At 37.7% G+C, this 25,985-nt stretch overlaps 1 protein-coding gene across 16 annotated transcripts in view; it reads left to right on the top strand.

Annotated features, from left to right (window-relative positions):
* The window catches only part of PLEKHA7 (pleckstrin homology domain containing A7), a 144,072-nt gene that overhangs the window by 32,779 nt on the left and 85,308 nt on the right, over window positions 1-25,985 (top strand). Inside the window, exons 1-2 of one of the 16 annotated variants that reach the window (XM_072929662.1) lie at window positions 23,276-23,300; window positions 23,975-24,053. The exons of 11 other annotated variants lie outside the window; for them this stretch is intronic. In XM_072929662.1, coding sequence (XP_072785763.1) covers window positions 23,291-23,300; window positions 23,975-24,053 — 89 coding nt within the window. In that variant the 5' untranslated portion in view covers window positions 23,276-23,290. Of the gene's footprint in view, window positions 1-4,877; window positions 7,388-14,318; window positions 15,965-23,275; window positions 23,301-23,974; window positions 24,054-25,985 lie in introns of those variants that run through there. 4 more of the 16 variants (XM_072929666.1, XM_072929664.1, XM_072929665.1 and 1 more) reach the window with 4 other exon arrangements.

The raw sequence follows: 25,985 nt of genomic DNA, 5'->3' as shown, positions 1-25,985 counted from the left end.
TCAGTTGTGTCTTCTGATTTTCACCACATTGTTACCTCATAGACTGATTAATTTCATCTGGGGTTTTTTGTTTGAAGTATTTTTTTCTCTTTTTCCTGTATGTACCAGAGAGTGTTAGAAATACCTTTAGGGAACTCGAGGTTCTGACTTGCATTAACTAGTGGCAGTCTGGTATCTGTTGGTCTCCTACCATTCCTGTTTTTTAATGAAGGTATTTGTATTGCTGGTTGGTTGGTTTGTTTTTAAGCAGAGCTGTCCTACACCCCACAGAACAGAGGACTATCAGATGTCACAGTGTCCCATCTTCAGTTGCTGTGCCTCAGACACCAGCTTGGCTTTGCTTCAGCTCATGTGTTCTGTGCTGGTGGTGTGTTTTACCAAATCCATGAGCCCTGGCTTGTTCAAATGACAGAGTGCTTGATGTGTCCTGATCTCCTCCCCAGGTACACAAAGCCCTTTTTACACTCACCTATTTGATGGTTTCTAAATGTGGATCGTCTAGAATGTAGCATGATATTCTTGATAAAGACTTGCTGACACGCAGTTGAAGGCTGCTTAGAATATTTCCTTGTCTCTTCTGGAAATGCCTGGCATGATGGATCCTGTTATTGAATTTTGTCTTTTTCACTGCCATGCTACAGAGGTGACTTATGCCAGGTACCTCCTGCTTACTGATCAGTTTACTGTTGGGCATTCATTATGCATTATCTCTGCATTTCTCTACTTTCAGTTGTTAGGTCATGCTTTGGATCTAATTTTGAATGTTCTATTTCTCTTGCTTTTTAAACCTTCAGGCTTTTTCTTCCTTGAATTTGTGTTAAACTAATTATCTCCTACATATGAAAACTTTCATCTGATAATTAAAAAAAATTGTTCATGCAGTGTTTATCACGTTACATCTGTGTAAAAATTAGTGTTTTCTGATAGTTTCTAACAATGAGAGACAAGACTAGAGTAAAAAAGAATTGTGAGGGAAAGTTTGTCTTGCCAAATACAGCTTTTCATTATTTTTTTCCTTTCTTAATTGACAGGTTGTTGTGCAATTTCTCTTGCTTCTTTTGAGCTGGTTGTAGGCTCTTATGTCACAATATGGCCATGAATATTTCATTATATTTTTGAAGTGCCTTGCTGAAACTGGTAGAAGTGGTGGTTTCTAATTGCATCTAGGTAGCTCTTTCATATAATTCAATTGCCATCACATTTCTCAAATTAAACTAATGTTACATAAAGGAACAAAAAGCTGTAAATTCATATAGGACTATTATGATGTTGGTTTTATATAGCAATGCACACAAATGTACATACCAACAACAGTCTTGATTTTAGTCTGTGATTTTTAAACCTAGTAACTGTCCCTTCAGATGGAGAACTTGGCTTTTTGCTCTGCTTCATCTATTTTGCTTCTTGCTACTGATAATGAGACAATCCTCCTCTGAAGCTCCAGCTGCTCTCAGGTTTTGCTGCTCATTTGAAAAATCCTGTTAAGCAGAGGAAATGTAATAAAGCCCTGCTGCTGTCTTGGCCAAAATAGCTGTATTGTAAAGGTGTGTGAAGAAGAAAATGGAAGGTTTCTGGAGGATTCGTAATTCTCTTAGAAACCATAAATATTTGGGAGATGGGATGTAATGACAGCTACTTTTTCTCTGATGTGGTACTTGTTTGCTTCTCAATGTGTAGCGCTTAAAAACAAAGATGCTGCTGGTTTGTTTTAATCTTCTTATTGTAAACCCTCAAATTAAGATATGGCTAGTCTTTTCAATCAGTGTAATCTGAGTTAGATTTGAGAAAATTAGCGTTAACCACCCTTCTTACCATAGTGCAGATAAAACTGCCGAGACATGAAAAGAGATGGGAAGAGCTTAACTACAGCCAAAAAGCCTTCGCTGCTGCTTTGGGTGTTACAGCAATGTTTGCTCTGTCCAGGAATGCCAAGCAAGAACATCTATCTTGTATTTCATAGGTTAGAAACATGTTTTATTTGTGTTTTTCCTAGCCTCTGTTCTATCTAAACCAGATAGAATTTTTGCATTTTTCCTTTCCTTATGGATGTTTATTCTTTCAGTGTTTGTTAATGTTTCAAATTAGGGTGAGTGGCAAGTTATCTGCATTTTGATGGAGTCTCGAGATTGCTTCCTTTAAACAACTGGAAATTAATCAGAGAGAGTGCAAACCTGCAAATTGGTAAGGTTTTTAGGTATATTTAAGCAGAAGTAGTCAGTAACATGAAGATGAAGTAAATCAAGATAAACTTCTGGTCTTTAAACTCTGCGTAGGCATTCTAAGAAATGAGTGAGGGCTTAGTGCACTTGTAAAGGCTGTAGACAGATAAGAAACTTGTAACTGAGCAAGAGATTGGGGACATCACTCATTCTTACTGGTCAGTCTTTTCTCTTCCAGGAGCTTACTGTCCCCTTGGATCAGCTAAACATAACTTTTTATTGTCTCTCCATCAGCTGCTGACTCAGTGATATGGGTTCCTTTATACTCTACTGTATGGTTTGAAAAAGTCAGATTATTTTGATAGAACTCAGTTTAGGAACACCTTGTGGTGACTGGTCTGAGGGGGGCATTGGCTGACCTTTTCAAGTGGGAAGCAATGAGATTGTGGAAGTAGGAGGCTCAGCAAAGCCAGGCTTGCAGCACAGTCTGAAAAGAGTGATTTACACTAGTAATAGCTTTTAAACAAAGTCTTTCCAAGCATGGTGATGATCTTTTTAATCTCAAACCTATTCTTAATCAACACAGACTTAATTGCTGTCATTTGTTCATAAGCTGAAATCTATGCAGATTTTTAACTCGGTGAATTTCATGCCTTATAAAAGTATACAGCTGCCAGTAAATCTTAATGATTTGTACAGTGTGGAGGGTCAGTAAGGCAAAGTGCCAGATTTTCACAATCCTTCTGGCAATGGGATCTTGCAAGTCATGGTATTGTCCTTTTTGTAGTGCAGAAACAAAGGCAAACAGAAGTGGGTGGAAGGTCATTCTTCAGAAGAGCTTCATAGATCTTGATTGAAGCATTAACTCAGTGATTCGCACAGATGTGTAGGCTGTACAGTTGTCATAGGCTTTCCAAAGTAGAATATACAAATGAAACAAAATCCAGAGGAATGTATGGGAAAGCTGCATAAAACTATCCCTTGTCAAAATACACTGTAGGGTAGTACCTTACCATTCATCATAAATTACATGTGTGAAGTAGAATGATACTCCTGTGGAATTCTGGGGACTAAATCTGAAGACAGTAAAGTAGTGAAAAAATGGCATTGTGAAGAGGGGAAAAAAGGTAGTGAACACAATTTCAAGAGCAGCTGAGGTCTCACTTTTGTATGAGTAGGAATATGCATTGTCGCTTAGCACTTCATCAGGATGGTTTATGCTGCCATCATGAGGAAATTTTACTACAAGTAGCTGTTCCTGCAGTGTGGTACTTGTTCATTATTTAAACAATTCCCAGTTAAGATTATTGAAGCACCTTTGAAATGTTTTTCAGCATGCTTGCAGAATGAATAGCATACTTTATGTAATTAAATTGGTTTAAAAATATTTAGAAATCTTTTGAGCTTGAGCATTTGGAAATAAGATGAGGTGTAAAATTGCATCTGGGGAGATCTGGTGTTTCTATCCTTTTGATAATTAATTTTTTAAAAAGAAATCTGGTGAAGCCTGCAGTGTACTTCTGGCATTTTGAATTAAAACTCAGAGAACATCTTTTATAGTCTTCTACGTCATTATTAGGTTTTTAACCTGCAAGGCAGAAGGAAGAGTCTTCTATAATAACACATCACTTGTGATCTGAGGCTTATGGTGTGTCTTTAGGCTGAACAAACACTTGGAAGCTTCTGTAGTAGAATTGCAGTGCTTTTCTCTGTCTTAAATGGCAAAACTAATCTGTTGGAACACAAGTAACCTGGGAATGGCTTTGACATTTTGGGATGTTAGATAGGAATAAATCAGAATTTGAAGTATCTGAAGCGTAGTCATAGAGGGTAGTAGTTTCACAGTCTCTGGTATTCCAACTCTAATTTCTTTATAGTACCAAACATGTCATGCTTGAGGGGATATGTTTTCTTGGTTTAGAGAAATGCATTGAAGAGATTTTTTTGTAGAGCCATTATGATTTTAATTGGAGCTTCGTACAGAATTATGTTTTCTATGCCAAAAGCTTAGACCTGATGAAAACTGTTCAGACAGATTCACAGGGCTTCAGAGTGTTTCTCAGTGCAGAGGAGCTGTTTAGTATATTGATACATCCCATGTCTATTCTGTTTTAGATGATGTCCCAGAGCTGGAAGACAGGTCCACAAATCTTCAGGCATTTATGGGCAATCCTGTTCTCTTCTCTTCAAAGTCCATCAGTTGCACAAATCCCTTAGTTTAATGTTCCCATCTGTTAACTTAGTATAGCGATCCTTTGGAAGTTTGAAAATCATGTCTCATTTTATACTTAATGCTTTCTTTTTCATCATTTCATCTGTCTCCCCTTCCACCCCTGGTTTTTAAGTGAGAAAACTGTTCAAGTGTGCTAAAATAACCATAAATTAAGGTTGTGATCTGATTTTTTTTTTTTTTTTTGAGTATATTCATCAACTATTCCCTGTTAGAATTTAAAATTAACATGTAAAAAGTTGTGTACCTCCTGGTAATGAGACAGTTCTGATTTTCAAGGGGTGGTAAAGATATGAAACAGTATTTTCCCCAAAGCCAAAATAAAACTCGAAGCAGGTTGAGAAGTAATAGTTTTACTAAGAATGGCCAGAATATCCTAGTCTTCTATGGAAAAAAAAGAAAAAAAATCTGGTTTGCAGATGCCTGGATAAGACCACAAGTTTTCATACTACTGGCAGTTCCTAAATTCACTAGGTATTAGGGACAGGGGATGCAATTGGAGTCTTGGAAAATGGAGGAGAAAAAGAGTGAATCACCAACACTGTGAAGTGGTGTTAGGGAAAACTGGGAGAATCTGCGGAGTGGTTGGTTAAATATCCAAAATAATTGGATAGAACAGGTTAATCAACTGAACTGCTAAGTAATGCTTTTTAAACATCCCTACAGGCAAACCCCCTTTTCAGCCAGGAGTTTGAAGCATTGCTTTTACTGGTGGCCCAGTGTGGAAAAGGCATTTTTGGTTGGTCCTGAGAAGCTATTGGAAGGATGGGGACACTGGGATTTCAGCAATTACGTGTGGCACTGCAGGAAGACATTCATCCCCTTCTGCCCCGTGTAGTCTGTGGGAATGAACAATGTGGGAACTGGTGTCAGGCTCAGTGAGTAATTACTGCTACATTTGGATGAAGTTGAAGAGTGAAAGTTTGTCAGCTCAGCTGAGAGGCAACAGCTTCTTCCTGATGTTGCTTTTTTCTCATCTAATATACCCCTAGGAAGAGCTGTCTGGGACTTGTTTGCTGGTGCACCATTATGTAAATATTATTTCAAAGCAAAAGTAACTTACTGTCTAGGTGACTGTCTAATATTATGATTCCAGATTCAAATGTTCTGTAGTGAGAAGAGATCAATGCTATCTTTTTTAAACTTTGTGAGCACCTGCAATTAAATGTAAATTAATCGAAAACAAATGTTGAGTTAGGATAGATTGTCACTTACTTGCTAGATCTCACCTCTTGGTATATTCTAATGGAGGTACATTTACTCCTAGAACCACTTCTTTGCATGTATTTTCGTATCTCATTTATAAGGTAAGTAAGGAGTAATTGGATTATTTCCAAACTTTTGAAGTTTTTGATCCTCTGGTGAGGAGGAATATATAAGTTTAGGTACAGGTTTAATTTCTCACATGTATATTTGATGAACAGGAAAGGAAACAAGGCTTGCAGTTTCAGAGATTTTTATTTTATCTTATTTTCAGCATTATATCCCTTAGTAAAATGAATGTGGTAATTTTGCCTTTTATTGTTTGTGTTGTGTTCAGCAATGAGAGTAAAGTCACAGCAATCTGGTGATAAATGACACCCCCCCCCTCAGGCCCCTTCTGCTCCCAAATGCAGGAAGAATTTGTCATTCATTTGTAACTGATGGTATTTTGACAGAGGCTTCTCTGTGTATTTGCAGCAAAACAAAACTTGTATAAAATACATATGCTTTGATGTAAGTGACATTGGGTTGCCTAATATTTAATTTCACATTAACAACTTTTTAGAGAAATTAAGACAGGCACATTTCTTTCAACTAGATTTATTAGGAAGAGCTTTAAGGCAAATCTAATTGAAACAATGTGACCTACTTTATATTAGCATAACACACTAGGTAATTGTTTTAACACAGTGTATTGCTGAGACAAAATTTAGTTACCAAGAGCACTAACAGTGAGTTTTCTGATTGGTTTGTATGGAAGTTGGTAACAGGAAAGTTTTAAACCTACTGAAGCACTTAAGCCAGAAGTAATTTTGTATTTTGAAGGCAGTTTTAAAATAAAACATAGTAATTCCTGATAATTTAGTTGCTTTAAAGTAGAAGTCATAAAACATGTCAATGCTCTTCTAATAAATTTCAAATCTCACCAAAATGCAGAGATTTTAAGTTCATACATCTGAGGAGAAATTTACAGGTTTAATCCCCCCATCCATAAAGTGCTCCAGTTTTACAAGAATTCCCATTACAATCATGCATGCCTAACTGCTTGTGCTTTGCTTCAAGTAATTAATCAGAATAAGGATATTTTCCGGAAAGAATATATTTTATTTTGGAACAAACTGATTAACTTGTTCTAGATGGGAGGAAACCCAGAACATGCTTGTCTGTAAACTCATCTCTGCAAAGCTCCTGTGATCTCCACCACACAAGTTGTGTGGCCAGGGACAAATGCTGAGAGCTAATTAAAATGATGCATCACTTAAACACCTGTGTTCTGGTTTTAGGAATTACCTGGGATATAATATCATAATTGTGGCTTCTTGATATATTTAAATTTAAATTTATTGCATTTATCTCAAAACACATGAGAGAGTGATGGCACTGAGTGGATGTGGTGGTGGTGGGGCCACATGTAACTCACATCAGTTAGATAAATCAAGTTAAGCCTGGGTTGTTTCTCTTAAGGCAGTCTGAAGCACTGAAGCCAATATGCAGACCAATTTTGGTCCTTTTCCTCTGTGTGGCTGACCTGTTGGGAGGAAATTATGGCAGCGTAGGCGGTGTTCTGCTCTAATCTCCCCTCCCCTTTCTCCCCTTCCCTGGGCAGAAAGAGAGGAGTGAAGGCATTAATGAATTTTTTCCCAGCTAATAGGGAGAGTGCAAGCATGGTCCTTTTCAATGACTGTGCTTCACTTTTGAATGCTTATGAATGCTTCAGGCTTAATTATGAGAACTCTTGAAGGCTGACTGGAGCTGAGGGGTCTGCAAACAGTGTTATGAAAAGGTACTGTCTTAGGTATGTATCAGTCCTTGCCAAAATAAAAAAAAGCCTGTAATGCTTCATTTGAAACTGTATTTTTTCCTCCGTGTGCTAAATGCCTGTACTAATATGAGGAATTTGTACTGATGTCTTGCTAACCCTTTTGAGTTTTCCATCCTGGAACTCCGAGTGTGCACTGTTTACTTAATGACGTGTTTTGCAAAGTTTGCTTTGTGATTAGAATATCTGTCTGAAAGTTGAGTGCTGTTATCTTCAATCATTAGGGCAGTGAATGTCAGACATTGCTACCTTTCTCTCAGTAGTTACATTCCAAATTTTTGAAAAATCCTGGTTGTTTCTTGGTCTTCCTAGACTTAGCCTTCAAACTGATGATTAATTCTTACCAAATAAAATAAGTATTTGAATGATTTCCAAAGCATTTAAACATATTTTATTACAAGGGAGAAAGAATGGAAGTATTTCTAATATCTTCTGAAGTAATGAAGTTGCTGTAGCAACCCAGAGCTTAGTTGCAAATCAAATCATGCCTTACCTTGGCTTTTTCTTACAGTGCTGACTCATAGGTTTCATTGTCCAAGTTTAAGTTTGTATCCTTCACCATTATCCTTGTTATTCTTAGGGGGAGGAAAAAAAAAAACCCTTCTCTTTTGACAAAGCACCTGAGGTTAGGTGGTCAGGTGTTGTAAACATGAATCATTTAATAGGCTTCAGAAGATTAATTGAAATATAATTTGTGATTTTTGTGTGTGTGTGTGTGAGTCAGTGTACATTGTAAGGGATGTCCTGTTTGTCTGCTCTGTTTTGCATAGAGATGCATCTTCTGCCCTTCAAAGCACATGGCCCCTGCTACCTTGTGTGTTGCCATCCCTGATGCTTTTAGATATTTCTTTTTTTGTTTGTTTTTGTTTTTTGCAAATATCATTGTTCTTTTGGAATTCTGTGTAGTCTGTTCAGTTCTTAACAGTGTGACTGTGGGTCAGATGTGAATTGTATAATGTCATGGTTAAGTTTAATTTCTTCCATTTTAAGATTGGGTATAATAAGCATGTAACAGATTCCTGTGTAAGGGATGCAAAGGATTCTTTAGCTTTTTTTTTCTTTTTTTTCTCCTGAGATCAATGTAGATTAATATTGAAGAAAATTCCTGAAGTAATTCAAGTTTGTACACCAACACAGAATGAAGAGTTTCAATGGTTCACTGATTCAAAATACTTATATGAAATATTTAAATTTCAGAGAATAGATTTAATAATTCTTTCATTTGTAGTCCTGAACTGTCATGTAGTGGCACATAAATTGACCTAGAAAATATAAATTTTGCTATGCAAATTAAATTTCTTAAGTGCAAATAGAAGTGTAATAAAAAGTGCCATCTGTCTAATTAAGCCAATTAAATATTTCTTCAGGAAGGCAGTGAAGACATATTTAAAATCAATTTTAAAATTAATTAAAACTATGTATGCAATGTTTCTATCTTTTAACAAAAGAAAACTCACCCTTTTTAGTAGTCCGGGTGTGCCTGTGGGAACGAAGATGTAAAATCCCATAGATGTAATCCAAGAATGGATGGATACATTGTTTCATTTTTAATGCACACATTACGTTGATAACTATAAAGAAATCTTGAACTGATTCAAGTAAGGAGTTTTCACAACACTTCACTGTAGTTTTAGGCATGAATTTGATATTTTCCTGAGTGTGAAACTTTTATTTGTTTCATCCTTATGACCTTCAACTGGTTTTAATACACTGGTGTTGATGCTAAAAATATTTTATCAAGAATATTTCAGATTACTTGTAACAGTGGTAATAACTGAATGTAAGCCAACTCTGGTTTAGAAGCCTTAATTAGGAAATCTTATTTGGGAAGTGGTTTCATTTATCGCCCTGACCTCAGGAGTTTGTACACCCAACAGTTTCTTTTTACTTTTGTTCTGTGGAGGCACACTGAATTACACAAGAGGGCAGCTTAGAAGTGAGGTGACAGTGCTACACTTGTCCCTACTTGTAACACTTTTCTGTCACCTGATAGGTGATTTGCACCATTTGCAAGGCATTGTAGTTAAAGTTTATTTAGTAGTTTGAATTTTGAATATTACAGATAAGAATTTATCAGGGCTGTTAACCTAAAATATGTCTTGATTAAAAAGCACACTGTGTGATGGCCCCCCTGTGCAGAAGACTTTGAGTTATCCTGAACCTCAGCAATAGACTCCTGTCTGTATGTGCGGTACTACAAGAAGTATTTTATTCACTTTGGAGCTTCATCAAGGGCCAGCAAACTGAGTGCCATTAAATAGGCATCTGTTTAGTTTGTGTTAATAACTGTGTCTGTGGAGAGAGAAATTTGTTACATTCTGGTAGCTCACACAAGTTCATATTTGTGTCATGATAGAAAATAACGTTGCTTTCTAAATTCAAACTAGTTTTAAAAATTGCTTGTAATACCAGCATTCTGACTTCTACATTTGTTTGAGGTGACTGTTCCAATTAAGTCACTTCAGTCCAATTTACTTGCATGCATGCTCAGTAATTATGCAATACTAGATTTCCTGTTTGTTTTTAGCAAAAGTTAGTTCCTTTGAAGTTTATTTGGGTGACTCAAGGTTTTGGTGTGTAGTATTCTTTTCCTTTTTTTTTTTTTTTTTTCCCCAAATTCAATCTTTTTAGTTAGTTTTCTGTTCAGTATTTTCATGTTACTTGACAGGAAGTATTTGTCTCCATCCAGTATAATTCATATTTAAGTAGGATAAAGTAGCTTAATCCCATTTCTGGCTCTGCATATTTTTTTTTCTCTCTATATATAATAATGTAATGTCTACATGAATGCTATTTTTCTGGTTTTTATAAAAGTAATTTCAGATTTAGGAATATGTAATTGTTTCATACAGTAAGAGACTGTAATTTGATTCTCATTTCATTATCTTTGAGCTGAAATATGTAATACCTGCTGATTCTACAGGGCACAAGATTTATACTCTTGTATTTACAAATGCTGTGAGCAGGAAATAGAACTGTCACTCTGAAATGGTCTCTGTAAAAGGCAAAAAACCTTTGCTCTGTAGAGTGAACCTCTTGTTTTCCTGGAAGAGCAGGTTCCCCCTTGCTGGTAATGCTTGTGTGGCCAGGTGCTGTTTGCTCTGTTTCCTGGGTAAAGGTCACAGGGATGATAAAGAGTGGATGTGGTGGTTGAGAATAGCATTTCCTTCTAATGTTAAAAGTGAGCTCATCCCCCGAAGTTTACCTAAGTTAGAGTTCAAGGATGTGCAGTACAGGCTGTTTTGTGTGCACAGGTACAGAATAACTGATATCTGTGTGCCTCAGACTGTCACCTGTGATCAGGAGAATCCTGCAAGTTAGTTTCCAGTTGCAGGTTACTTGAGGCTAATTGTTTCAGCTGAAATTGCAGTTGGAGAAGAGGGCAAGGCTGTAAGCAGGGTCCTTCACCCTTCTTGTCTCGGTCATGGTCAATGGCTTTATGTCTGTGTTGTTTCATGACTTGCAGGAGGTTAATTTACAGCTCAGGTGTTCTTCCCTGCCCCAGAAGACATCCTGATGTTTTACTGCTGACAAGAATGTTTCTTGTTCCTTCTGCAGATTGTTAAAGGCTGGTTCAGACAGCTGCAGGGCAGAGTGGCCTGGTTGAGTACACAGCAACCTCCTTGTGGTTTTGGGTGTGCAGGCAGGAGGGTTCACTGCTCTGGTGCAGCAGGACAGGGTTATCTCTCTGCCAGGCAGGGTGCCAGCCGTGCTCAGTTACTCATGAATCCATTGAGAACCTTTGGCCACAATGAAGAGTTGTTTAGTTTCTGCCTGAACACTTGCTTAACAGTAAAGAAACATGCACTGGCTATCTGACATCTAAATCCAGATTGCAGTTTATTAATCTCAGTTCTAGTGCATGATTTTTACCCATGTTTGATATCACACAATACGTGTGAGAGCCATTTAGAATTCATGACTGACTGCTGAAGCATCTTGTGGTAAAAGTTACTGAAGTCACTGTAGAGTAACTGAAATCAGTGATGATGGCTGTATTAATGTGCAAAGCCTGAAGAAGGGTGCTGTCTCTTGGGCACCCAGAGGAGAGTAAAAGGAATCGAGCCTTCAGCTGTGTATAAATGTGGAGTGCCAAATTGCAGGAAGAGTGAAAAAGGAAAGAGAGGGAGGCGTGTCACCTCTGGTGTGGGCACAAAGCCTGTGATGGTGTGCTTTGGGCATTAATGGCAATGTGTGAACAGTGCTTGAATGGTGACTTTTGACTTTTTGATGTGTTACTGGAATGTGTCAGGTCGGTGGAGGCTGTGCAGGCTGTCCCATAACTCCTGGTAGCTGAATGGCTTTTAGGTAATGCTGGTTAGGTGTCCTTGCAAGTCAGGGTGATGGTGTTGGACTCTGAACATCTTTACAGCCTTTCTAGTAAAGTAGCTAAGAGCAGTTTTATGTTTTGGCTAAAAATAAATCTTGTTTAGATAAGACATCAATAACTCCTTCCCTCTTGTTCCAGATAGGGGGGAAAAAAAAATCTCATTAAAAATATGACTTCTTAATCCAATAAGAATGTTTGGAAGGACTAAGGTAGCAAGTAGACATGTAAGTCTAGTAACTCCACTATGAGTTCTCAGATATTTAGATTAAATTCTAGACTCTTTTTTCAGATAAAGGAATTATTGATCTCTACAGCTTCCTCAAAGTTGGGAATTGGTCTCTTCTCCCAGGATGCCAGTGACAGAACAAGAGGAAATGGTCTCAGGCTGCACTGGAGGAGGTTCAAGTGGGACTTCAGGGAGAATTTTTTAACTGAAAGAGTTGTCAGGCATTGAAACATTTGGGTTTTGGGAATTTCATTTGTTTGTTTTTCCCCTTTATAAATTTCCAGTTAGTCTTTAACTCTGGGTGAGTTTTGAATCCAGTGAAAGTGTCCTTCATTTGCAAATTTGCCATTATTCTTTAGTATTGTTGAATATTTATTTATTTTTGTGTTTTGCAGAGAAGGGACAGAAAGATTCCCATAATGTCATCTAAGTACTGCTCATTATACTGAATATCTGTAATATTTTGTTTGTGAATACTGTTATTTTCCAACTGCATGTTATTTTATTTTACATGTCTTGTTTTTGTTCTAATTCACTGTCTAATGTATTAGAGACTAGTACAGCAGACAGTGAAAATACCAAATGTAACACTTTAATGGGAGTATATTACTGATTTATGGTATTGAAGTTACAATAACTTTTGTGTGGCACTTCATTCTATTTTTATGAATTGTGAACATTTTTTTATGCATTTTGATATACAATCACATAATTGTCTACAGAATGCTCTCAGTCCCAGACTTAATGAAATTGATTGTTAGTTATGAGGTTAGTTTTTATTTCTTCTTCAGCCAGACTTGGCTTTAAACAAATTTTCCATTAGTTTACCAAGGATGCTACTTGTTTGAAATAGCTGAAAATGGTCATGAATTTGTTCTTCCCTAGTCTTTCAGCCTGTTCTTGCTTTTTGAACTGCAGTTAGATCTCAGATACTTCATATCTGTTCAAGTAGCAGCATTAAATGCTCAAACAGGTCACTTCCTTCAGTACTAAGGTCACTGTAAATTCTGGAGCACACAATATTTCTGTTTCAAACTTATTTTTTGGTTTAATTTTGTTCCAGCAGAGTAATAAGTGTAACATGGCATGCTGTGCCAAACAATACTAAGGTGGTTATTTTTAAGTGAGCTTGTTGGCTCGGGAACATGGAAGTAAATTTCCAAAAGATGTGACTGCAGTTGGAGTGAAACCCACTTGTCTCTTTCAGTGGAGGGAGTGTTGGGCGAGTTAGCTCTGGATCCCAAAAGTAGTTGTGTTCTGCAATCCAGCCTGCTTGTGGAACTAATTAAAAGGGGCACTTGTTAAATGCTGGGCTTCATTGTGGGGAGGCTTTCTCTTTGGTCCTAACAAGATTTTCTCTTTCCCTCTTCTCTGTCTTAAGCCACACTTTCCCTTTCTGTTTCCAAATGACTGAAGTGCTATGATGCCTACCAGTGAAGGGTTCTGCTTCTGTAAAGATCATCCTAAATACAGTTTTTGTCTGCCTATTGTCGTCTCACTTATCCCCATCTTTAAATGCTGTGGAATGCTGTCCACCCATTTAAGAACTGCACTTTCCACCATATTTTAAAATTTAAATGGCTTTTGTATTTAAATTGACATTTCAGAGCAATAATGCTTCTGTTGTGTTGGAGCTAGGAGCAGGAGACAAAAAAAATGCTCTATTCTGAATATTCCCACACATCTTTTCCCTCAAATGCTACAGCTGTTTTATCCCTTCATAAATCTTTAATCAGAGGATTTCAATACCTAATTACAAAAAAAAAAATTAACCTCACATCATTCCTTTGCTGTCGGGCAGTATTTTCCTTATTATGTGGATAAGCTAGGCATTAAAAGACTATGTGATTTTTGCAAAATGTCAGGGCAAGCCACTGGCAACCTCTAAGGCTCCTAATTTATAAGCCTGTAATCTACTGACTTGACACTAAAATTCTTTTTCAGCTGGCAAATCCAATGGAAACATCCTAAATCCTGGTTGGGACTAGGGGGAGTCATTCTGAGATGAGAATTACTGCATAAATGTGCTAACGCTGCCATTATCAGTGTTGAGAAGACATCCAAATAGAAGATGAGTAAATACACAGAATAAAAGTGCAAGTGTTTCAGGGGTGTGCACACAAGGGGACTCCTCAGGGCCAACCCTAGCAGGGCAGAGGAATCGCTGGCACCTCCCTCAACAGCTGTGGCCATGGGGATGGAAGTTCCCATTATTTATTCCAACATCCCTGATGTAGGCAAAGAGGACTTGGGTTTAGTAGTTTTCTCTTCCTCTCACATGCACACAACTTTTTTTGGTGTTCTTCAAGTAGTTTTTTGAGAGTCGTGAGTTTTTGGAGTGAGTGCTCCATACTAAACATGAGAGAGATGATGCTTTTTCAAGTCTGTCTGTAAAATTTCAGCTGATACCACAACATTATTTGTGCTTGAATTGCCTTTTCAAGCTCACTGTTTACAGCCAAGAGAGAGATAAAAATTTATGCAAAATGACATACTCAGAAGCTTCTTTGTTTTTCTAGACATATCAGTTGGGCAAATAAAAACTCAAAACTTTTTTGGGCAGACTGTGCTCTCTTTGTTTTCCTGGCACTGTTATAGGATTTAAGGAATTGGAGCTCTTTGCAGTGACTTATGTCTTTTAAGTCAGACTTTACCTAGGATAGTGACAAAGTTTTGTACCATTTTTCTTATGCTGGAAATGTTGATTATAAGCTTGATTGTAAGATTCACCAAACCAGGTAAAACTGATTATTCTTCTTCCAAAACTGAGGCAAAAGAATATGAAAGTAAATAGTATGTCATAGGGTAGAGGTATTAATCTCAACATTTTAATGTTTTCCAGTGCAGCTAGCATAGGTAATGAAATAATTAAAAAATCTTTTATTTAAAATTTTGCTTAAATTAAGGAAATACATGTGTGAGGGCACTGTACACCTTCCTTAAGAGCAGTGTAGGTAGATAATCATTTAAGTCTGTTTGACATTAGTCATGCCACTGGGCAATACTGTGACTACTCACATGTCTTCCTGCTTTCCAGTAGTCTTTTTCTCTCTTGAGGAAGGCATGCCCAAATAACTTTAATGTAACTTACCATTGTACTGTATATCAAATGAAACGTTGCTTTTGATAGTTCTTTGATTCAAGCAGTAGTAAAATTTAAGAAGCAGCAGTGCAGGGAGGCATGCACATTATGTTATATCTGTATTCAGCAGCTTAAATAATGTTGTTTAAGATCCCATCTTCCTGCTTTTCCCGTAGTTGGGGGTGCATCATTAGAGGATTCTTCTTCAGCAGGGGAAGCCCAGTAGGATTTTTGTGCTGCCGTGGCGTGCAGCGCAATCTGCTCCTGCCTGTACAACAATAGTGTGCAGTGTGCGGCGAACCGAAACGTTCCGGTGACGTTTTTGTCACCAAGTGCAAGGTCACGGCTCTCGTGCCTTGGGAAGGAGATCCTCGCCCAGGGCTGTAGGGATGTTCCACCTGCAGCGTGGCTCCCCGTGGGCCCGTGGCGGGCGTTTGCGGCATTGGCAATAAGTTGTGCTGGCTGCTGGCTGCCTGCCAGAGCAGGGCTGCTGTTCCAGGCAGCAGGTCTCTGCCTCAAAGGCACCGTGCTCGCAGGGGGAATGCGGCGCAGGGCTCTCTGGCGAGTCCAAACCCACGGGCTGTGCTCGCCTCGCTGAGACAATCGCGTGTTTATGATTTGGTAGTATGTGATGTCATGAGGGTGTTGGCTTTGAGGAATTTCACTACTGAGGAAGCAGTTTGAAATGCAGGCAGAATCCTCGAGACCTTCGAATGTGCACTTGGTTTCTTTTTAGTTAGCTCTGAACGGAGGTACAGATGGATACCTATGTATGGATTTTTTTAGTAAGGAATTAACATATGGAATATAGAAGAGATTTAAGTGGATACAATACCTGAAGGCAATGTCGAGCCAGTCTGGATTTTCAAACTCTCTTCCTCTACCAGGATATCCATTCTACCAGGTGTCATGCAGGTATATCATGTTTTAAGTTTTACGTTTTAATGCAATTGCATATAGAGCTGTAGCATGATGACTGTGTTAACTGATTTTTTTCCTCCCCATTTCATTGTTCTCAGAAAAAAATTATGGAATTGGAGAGTTAAGCTGAAAACCATAAATACTATTTCAGATTGCTATGTGGCTGACCTTATAGTTAAGTTCACTTTTATTTAAAGCAAATATTTTTATTTCTAAGTTTTTATAAGAGTTTATTTCTAAGAGTTTTTCTAATTGAAAAAAATGAAGTTGTAACCTTGGAGATTTTTTTAAAGGGAGTTATGTATTCAGATATTTCTGTCATTTATTGGGAGTCAGATATCTACAGTGTTGAGAAAAGGAAACGATATAGATGTCTAAAACATGAATGTATAATTACATTCTTTTAATGTATAATTACATAAGGTAAATAAACAGAAGTACTTTCTGACATTTTTATTCTAAGACAATTCACACAAAATGTGCACATGTGAAAAGGTTATAACTACCAGCGTTGTAGTAAAGCTAAATTGTAAAAGCTTCTTATTTTATCTTTTTGACTCCACAATCCTGTTTTATTAATAATCCTTCCTTCTGAAAGTGCTGTATAACAGTTTTGTAGTGAATGGGCTGGATCCTAACCATGAAATTACTCTTCCTGCTGTAATATTGCATAATAATTAGAGGGAATGTGTTACAGTACTTCTGTGGCTGAAAGAGCTCAGGTTTCTGGCACACCTTAATACAGAAATGTAATCTCTGTTTATTGTGTCTAAATCTGAAGTCCCTGTAACAATAACAGAGGGAGGGGAAAATGGGAGTTAGGAGTTTTATGTTATTACTCATCTTTCAGTAAGACATATGAAAAGAAGGATAAGAGAAAAAGCAAATTATTAACATACTTGGATTTAGAGAATGAATCTGACCATCTCCATAAACTGCAGCATAGACAGTGGTTAGTTTGGGTTAGTTTGGTAAGGCTGCAGTGATGGTCACTTGTGAGTAGAAACAAGAGTGATTCTGCTAGAGTTGATTTAAATACTTTTTTATATGTTTCTTGAAATAAATTCACATATTTGTACCTCTGTTGCACTACTGGGGCTGTCTGTTTAAGGGTACCAGAGTTAGCTAGCCCTTGAGAGGTCAATTAACAGTGACTCCTTGTGGCTGTCCTTCAGCCTGACTTCAGTGGATACTGAAGTCTAGTAACCTTTATCTTTTTTTGTCTGGACATTTTTTTGTGATAAAAAGCATGAATAAGCTGGAAATTAGACAAGAGAAATTCAGTAAATGGCAGCTGATGTGAAAACCTTCTCTTCCTACCTGTGTGTTAGGTGCTTAGTCAAAGTCATAGCTTTTTATTCCTGCTCCTTAAGATCAGAATGTCCAGAGCCACTACCCAATTCCCAAGTTGCCACAGTGACCTTCTGGACAAGAATGAAGGTCTCATGAGTGAGTTCCAAGTCCTCTGTTGTGGAAGAGAGAGGTTAAACTTCCTGAACTTTTGGATCCCTGTTGCTTATCTGCATTTTGGTTTTAATTCTCTCCTTGTGTGTCTTACATGGTTTTTAATAGTTATTCAGCATTTCAATGAAGTCTGTGTTTAATACTTTTCAGATAAGATAATTAGTTTCTGTTATATGCAACTGAGCTTATTAAGATCCTGATTTATGTATGTAAAATTGGGTGGACTTACTTCCTTTAATGACTAAGTCATTCTGACTTTGCAACTCTGTTTCAGTACTGAAGAAGAGAAATTCATTACATTGTCTACAACCACTGATAACTGTAGAATGTAAAATTAGTGCTCCTGCAGTCCTTTTAGAGCTCATCCTCAGTGCAGAATTTTTTTTCAGAATAGTAACATACATCCATTTTTGCTTGTAGTTCTGGGGAGTAATGTACCTTACAGAGACAGGGCTGAATCAATCTCCACTCTAGTTGTCATACTCTGGTGAGTGAACTTTTCCCAGTAAAATAAGTAGGCAGTGGGACTACTGTTTATGATAATTGGTTTGTGATCATGATTGGTTTGTGATCTCTAGTGGAAAGGTTAGTGTACATTATGTTAGACTTTGACTATGCTATATTGACAGTATGCTAGACTTGACTATGCTATATTGACAGAGACTTTCAATCTACTGTGGCTTGCTGTTGAGATGGCATAAAAGTCCTGAACAGAGTTACAGAAAAGCTCTCTCTTTGGGAAGCTTTTTGCCATTTTTTTGTAGATAAAACTAATTTTCCACAGGTCAGAGTTGTCATTGGGATTGTTTAGTGTTCAGAATGGATTGTGCTTTCTGTTACCCATAAAGAATAATAGTTTTGGAATAATATTTTTGTAGAAATGTCAATGAAGTATTGCTGGTAGCCTGTTCTGGAGGAATGCACAGTCAGTGTTTTGTTTGTGGTTTTCTAAGATTGCTCAGGGCATTGTTTATCTTGGAGATGACCAAGATGCTGTCTCCAAAACTGGGTCAGGGTAACATGGTGTCCTGGTTGGCTGTGGATTATGGCATTGCATAAAACAGGAGTTCAGCCTGGGGACAGTGTTTTTTGTGTTTTTTATTGTAATTCAGTTTTGGTATCTGTGTAATGCAGAATTGGTGTTTTTTGCTTTTCTATATTTGAACAAAATTTAGAGATTAATATAATTTAGTTTGAGTGTGTTTAAAACATACCTTATTTTTTCTTTTATAGGTGCACAATAAAAGATGTGATCTAGGTATGAGTTGTAGAAAAGACCCTATGTGATTGAAAAACGCTTGAAATAATTTATCATCTTTGTTCTATTACAGATTTGGTATTTGATATAGAAATTCAGAGAAAATATGGCCATCTATAATTCATCTGTTTCAAGAGAGGTAGCAGCAAATGTAGAATTTGTTGTTAAAATCTAAATGGTAGCAAAAGTAAGCCTGAAAGTAAACCTGTCATTACTCTGGCTAGTATGGCATCAGCCATAGAGCTTGCATTTTTTCACCTGCTTCATCATGTAATGTTGGGTTTTCTTTGTATATCATATAGATATGTGTAGAAGGAAGTCTGTTCAAAAGTCTTTCAAAATAGTCTTACCATGTTTGATTTTCATAAACTTAATCAGTAGAGATTAAGAACAAAGGCTGCACTCCTGTCTTCCTCCCAGTTGCCCTGGTATGGCAAGAGCTGTTTATTGTAAGAACATTTGCTATCTCTCATTGCTTTAGGCTGCTAGACAAGAAGAGTGTAGTCTTGTGAGACAAGACAAGACATCTGGTATCCTGACATGTTTCATGGAGGAAGCCAGAGCTTTCAGCTCCACTGGGGCATCAGCAGATTGTAGCCATTTTAGAAAACAGTAATTGTTTTTGTTTGCCTCACAGATATACGTTCAGGTGCAGTTTTGAATAGGAGTTACACCTCCTTCCTCACGTGGAGATGTGAGCTAACACAAAACCCAGCTGTGGAGCAGTTACTGGTGGTGTTGGGATGTGGTTGGAGTTTTGCTGGTGGACTGTGATACCCTTTGGTTCTTTGTCCTTGGTTAGGACAAAGATGATTCCCCTTTGTCCTAACCAAACTTGGAACCTTCTGCATGCCTGTGTAACAATAGAATTCCTGCTTCCAGCAAGGCCAGTGGAAGCCATGTTCACAGTAAAAGTCTCGGAATTGCACGTGCTATTGTACCTCTTCTGTCTGCTAATAAAGAAAAGGGGGGAAACACAGCTATCCAGTTGTTGATAGTGAAAACTGAGTCAATTGTACCTGTGCAGTTCATTCTGAATGCAGTTAATGCAAATTCCATCCAGTCATAGCAATAAATTACTATAACTGAAACTAAGCAACGCATGGGCAGGGCTTATTTGTGGAAAGGGAAGAGATGTTGCAGCATTAAGCTATTGCTCTTCTTTTAAAGAGGGAGCCACTGCCCACTTCAAATGTTGCCTTTTATTAGAATCAATTTCTTAAATTAAGAAAAAAAAAAAACCAAACAAAAAACCTGCTATGTTGTAGACAGAGGAATAAATCTTGATCACTTGCATGTTGTGCAGTGTTAGAAGACAGTAAAGAAACAAATTTACTCAAATTTACTCAGCTTTCTTTGTAGAATGATTTGGTAAGTTTACCTAAATTAAAATCTCTTGAGAACTAATGTGCCCAGGCAAACAGTAAACAAGAATAACAAAAATTATATTACAACATGTATTTGTTAATGTTAAGGAAGGTCCTGGGTAGCTATTTAATATTGTTCTGAATATTCAGCAGCAGGCATGTGTATGGCAGGGATTTACAGTTGCATTTTTCTTGGAATAACTAATTCAGTTGAGCAAAACTTCCTGTGTTTTATGTTCTTTGCTGGTTCAGAGCTGCTGCCTTTACTCTGTAGGGAGGAGGAGAAAGGGGAGGGCAGAGTTTTTGACTAAATGGACAAAATATATGCAAGAACATGGTGTGCTAAATTCACGTTGGCCTTAGAAAGTGCTTCCCCATAGAATTTGATTTTTATATATGGCTACAACAAAATGTAGCTTTCATGTTAGGAGAGAGAGATTGGTCTCTGGTTTTTAGAAAGATAATTCCTTCTTCAGGGCTTGGGAAGAACTACTAAAGAAAGCTGGTGCTGTAGGAATATATTAAGTTCGGATTTAAGTAAGAGAGGGAATGATTAAAATCTGAAGAGGACAGTTTTATGTATTTTATCCTCTGCAATATTTAAAATGTGGGCAGGCTATTTTTATATTAAAATGATTTAAACATTATATATATAATTGCTTTATAGGCAAATGAAAAGATTGCTTTTAAGCAAAAGATCTTTTTTTTTTTTTTCTAAGGGGCCTCATGATTAGAATGTCAGCAGTTATTTGGGCTTGACAGAACAAACAATGCATAAAAAAAAGCTTCCCATCATAAAAAGTAACTCATTAAGCACGATTGGACTTGAAAAAAGCATTCAGCTTGCAGGGAATAAATCTTAAGCAAAAAGTGCTCTGTGAGAAGACAAAATGATAGGAAAACTGTTAAAGATGAGGCAGGTTGCAAGGTCATAATCTCAGACTTTTGTCCAGAAGACAGAAGCATGAATTGGTGAGAGATGTTGATTAAGGTGTGGGCTGCTGTTGTGGATCTACAGGACTTCTCTCAGTTGCTTCCTTGGAAAGGTGGAGCTGGTAGGAATGCATCTCATACAAAATGCCTCTGATATGGCAAATCTCTTTGCTCCTCCTGATCTCTTACCTCTCACTTTCCTGATGGTCTCCCATTTTTCCTCGCTCTGTTTAGTCTCCTTTTATCTGTATTTTTTTTCTCTCCCCTGTCTTTTCCCATCTTAATTGGAAAAGTGAGTGGGGGTGACCAGGAGATGGACACAATCCTTCCCTGGTGACCTGCAGGACCAGCTGTGATGTGCTGATGCTGTCCCAGGTTAACCTGAGCTCTTGTAAAACTGCTGGCAGGGATGCAGTGTTTGTTTCACCTCTGTCGAGCTCCACTGGGTATTGCCTTCTTTAGGCATCTGTATCACTTGGGGCTCCTCAGGTCTCTCTGTGCACATTCCCAGGGTGGCTCAGGTTACACTTGCTGGGAAGGGTGTAATCAGATGAATGGGTGGCTGATTGCAACAATTCGTTTGAAATCATTCTGTCAGGAAAGAGGAAACTCTGAGGAAAAATGTGAGCATTAGTATAATGTTATCTATTAAGTGTCCTTAAAAGGAGGTAAAAAGAATAAACTGCATGTGGTGCAAAGCAGTAGCTCTGATGTGGACTGCTTACTCTTCTAATTAACTCTGACTGAAACTTTGAATATTTCTTCTAGTTTACTGTGTGCTTTCAGGTATTTCAGGCTCTTATTCACAGAAATGTAATTGCAGTTCTTCTAATGACATTGATATTTGGGTAGCAGAACCAGTTACAGCAAGTTCTGCATGGTTTTTTTCCTAACTGCTGTTTTCTAACACATCATTCATTATGAAGAAAGGAAAAAGTCTACTGTAACTAGAGATTCAGATGTAAAATGTTTCGTATTTCCATTATTCTGAGGACTTCAGCATGAAGTGGCAGTTTGTTCCTATATTTTTGCAACATTATGCACGATTTCTGTTGATTTAGGAGAATTTGTGTGTTCTGAAACAAAATTTTGGCTTTGCTGGTATAAATGTACACTGACTTGGTTTTGTGAATGATGATGGTTCTGAATTCTCTTTGGTTCTTTCTATTACCCTTCTGCCTCAACAGACTAATCTACTTGCATCATTAAGTTAATGAATTATGGCTCTTCATTTAGAAGTGTGCTTCCCAAGATTTCCACTCTGATTCTCTTGGAGCTGAAGGTGCCTGGAAACATCTTGATTGCTTTTTAAAAATCCTTACAGGGATGTGTCTGGAGGTTTTCTGAGATTTACTTGGAGTTTTGAGAAAGTCCAGGTTAAGCAGTAAAACGTAGGTCACAAAATCACCCTGTAACACTGTGAGTTTATGCAGTTAATACAGTGGTTTTGAAATTAAATATGGAAAATAAGTTTGAGTCTTAGAAATTGAGCCTGTAGAGAAATACTGTTCTTTCCAGTATACATGAAGGAAGTTTTGGCTTGCATTAAATCCTGCCGTTTAAATGATGGTCCTAGAAGTGGTCCTGGTTTGTGACCACATTTTGTTTGTAAAGCATTTAGTTGATAATTTGAGAAATGTAAACTAGGAATTTGTTACAATTTGGATTGGAGGGAAAAAATTGCAGTACTGGCAGAAAATTTGTGAGGCATTAATTTGCAAGTTTCTTCTTTATGCAAATGCAAAACTTATTAAATCATAAATGAGGGCATTGCAAAAGCTTAAAAGTTGTTTTTAAAACAATTAACTATAGGAAAATTAAAACTAATGCTGTGATTTATGTTGATATTTGAATAAGTGTCTGCTAATATTTGAGTTATAACAAATTGTTAAATATAGATTGTATCTATTCAAATCAGATGTAGGTTATATTTAGTCTCACTTTTTATGCTGTTATTTTGGCAGGTGTGTGATTTATGACATTGCTAATCCAGTTTCATGAGTCCTGTGATTCATTTGAAGGACATCTTCCTGCAGAAAAGCAGAATAAATTTGAGCACTTAGTAAATAGATGCTTATATATTCCATTTTTAGACCTTTTGCAGAAAACCAGACTACTTTTTTCTCACATGCTGAGGAGAGCCATCTTATTTAAGACTCTTAAGCAGACGGTTGGTCCTGTTGACGTGGAAATGCCTCTGTGCTGCTGAGATGACTGCAATGCAGATAATGCTGGTGGTGCTTGCCTTTTCAAAATTTACATCAGGTTTTCAGCTCCTTCAAGAGGTTTCATTCACTCATGGCTTTGGGTGAGGAATAATCATCTGCTGAAACACACAATTGCAGCGGAGAGGGCTGTAATGGCTGAGAGGATGAGCTCATGTGGGGAGGGTGCCAGGGCACTGCATGAAGCACACTGTGTCTGTCTGGGCTATGACCTGCCCCAAGTGAAAAATCTGATCCCATTGAGCACTTCCTCAGAAACTAAGATCTGTGTCATTTTCAGACGTTGTTGCACGTTATTCTCTTTCCTTGGAAACTCTTGGGTGTTGTGCCCTTAAACTTTGCTTGCTGTGACATTACTGGCTTAGTTCTCTGTTCCCTGTGGCTCCTGCCTTCTCCTGCAGCGGGACAGCATCTCTCCTCTGTTCTTTCACTTTTCACGTTTCAACTCTGCCTGCACTTTGCTGCCCCTATCCCTAAAGCGTTGCAGACCTGCCCATTTTCCCTTTGGCTTTATAGAGCCTCCTGTTAGAGGTCTTGTCTCTGCAGGGCTGCTGCAATATTCTTGGAGCTCTGTAGCACTTTCCCTCCTCTTCCCTGTTCCTATCTAAATAATCCACATTTTACCTGCTGCTTTAGCTACATCATCCATTTGAAAAATCCGTTTCTTGGCTCTCCTGTTAAACTGCATCAAGTTCAAGCTTGTCTTTCTTGCTTTAAGACATGTCATTAGCCCTGTCCCCACTCTGGTTTTTTGCAGGTTACTCCCTCTGCTTAAGCCTATTCAGAAGTGGATGTAATAAAAATTACTTGCTTTATGCTTGTGTGCTGTTTACCAGGTAAGATTTCTGGATTTGAAATACATCCTGGTTTATAGAATTCATAACTGTCGGTTATGCATTTATTACTGTTCTGAAAAATGTAATTGTCTGGTCTTTCCCAGCTTCTTTTGGCTTTTACTATTTTCCATTCCCTCTTCCTGTCCTCTTTCAGGTAAAAGCTAGAGTGTTTCCCTTCACTTTCCTACAGCTGTTAGATCTTTTCCATTGCTCTTCAAAAAACAAAAAAAAGGTTGCCTGAAGGGAAGAAGGGAACTAAAAGAAAAACGTAGAACATTACCCATAAGTGTGGAGTCTTTTAATTGTGCTTTTGTCTTCTATTGGAGAGGGTGAGGTTGGAGGTGATTTCACAGATCCAGAAATACTGTTCACAAGAGTTTCTCTGCTGTGACTTTTTCCCAGTAATGAAAAGTTAGCATGTGGGTATCGATTAGAAATATGTATTTGTATTGCAAATCAACTGGATTTTACCTAGAATGATTTTCATGTGTGTCCATCAGGTATTTCTGGTGCTTTAGGTCCAGCTTTTCTGAGCTGTTCTGTATCCCTGAAGAACAGTAGGAAGTGTTGGTATAGCTTTTTGGATGGGGAAAGATACAATAAATTTTTCATTCTGATTTTGGCTTTTCATGTGGAAACCTTCAAGGCAGGTTTGTTTTCTCCCTGCACTGTACTACCATAGATGGATAAAATGTAGAATATTTAGTATGTGGCCTGTGTCAACTTGTTATACTAAAATCTTGGTTCACAATTCAGAGTTGTTAAAAAAAAGCAGCATGGATCTATTAATGCCTACTAAGAGTCTTTCATGTTCCCTGGCAGAAGTGTTTTTCTTTTATGGATTTATTGCTGCTGTCTGCTGGGACTACTTTATTTCCATGTGCTGAAAACATTAGGCAAATGTGCAGTGGATTTGGTAATGTAAACTTTTCTATTGCTTTGCACCATGGGTCTTGATTTCACTCCATTGTACTTGCTCTCTGTATTCTTTTCTGCCCACTCTCACCCTGCTGGCTCATGATGTGCTGTATTTCAGATGCTAAAAGCTCCTGAAGATAAGCCCCTTATTTTTTAGTACAAGCTGTTCTGAAAACCTCAATTGCTTAAATGTCATAATTTTGCATGTTTTAAAACCTAAATTTTCCTAACAGTCAAGGCATTGAATGTTTGTACTTTCTAAGTCTGTATAGTCTGCTTACTGCAGTAATTTGAAAGAAACTTCCTGTATACTTTATCAATATTAATGTATATTAACATAGTATTCTAAAATATTCTGTACTCTTTGTGGTTTCAGTTTAAACTTGAGTCAAGTGTGGTTTGTAAAAGTCCACCAACATACTCCCATAATATCTGTTTTTTCTGGTATTATGACTGAATTTTTAGAAGTTGAAAGCACTACAGATAGTCATTGGCAGCATTTGTTCCTTTCTGCTTGAATACAGATGTATCGGGACCTGCAATAGGAGTTTGGGCTTGAAGCTCTTTGAAGCAATGCTGGTGCCTGATTAGCTCCGTTAAGTAGTTGTGTCCCGATACATGAATCTATTCTCCGCTGTTATTTTTAAACTCTTGCCTATTCCTTGGTTGCTTTTCCAGTTGTGAACATCCTCATGCTGCACATTTGTCTTGAGAGTTTATTCAGCTTCTCCTTGCATCACGTATTACATAGTAAGCCCTGCTTGAGTGCTAGCCAGAACTTTTTTTGGTAGGATGATCATTGTTAATCTGCTGATCACGGTGAAGTGCACTGATTTGGAAGTGGAGATCTGTAAGTGTTGGGACGTGTCTTGGAACAAAGTTCTGCATGTGTATTTACTTCACAGAGCTCTGATGAAATACTGGCAGCCTTGACTGGAGCCCAGCCGGAGGCACCTTGTGTTGTGCAAGCAATCCTGGTTCATGTTTAGAAGTGTAGTTCAGATGGCTGAATCA

The sequence above is a fragment of the Taeniopygia guttata genome, chromosome 5, assembly GCF_048771995.1.
Source record: "Taeniopygia guttata chromosome 5, bTaeGut7.mat, whole genome shotgun sequence".
In the NCBI taxonomy this organism is placed as follows: Eukaryota; Metazoa; Chordata; class Aves; order Passeriformes; family Estrildidae; genus Taeniopygia; species Taeniopygia guttata.
Note: the sequence above shows the minus strand (reverse complement) of the source record. Positions and strands in the feature narration are given on the sequence as shown.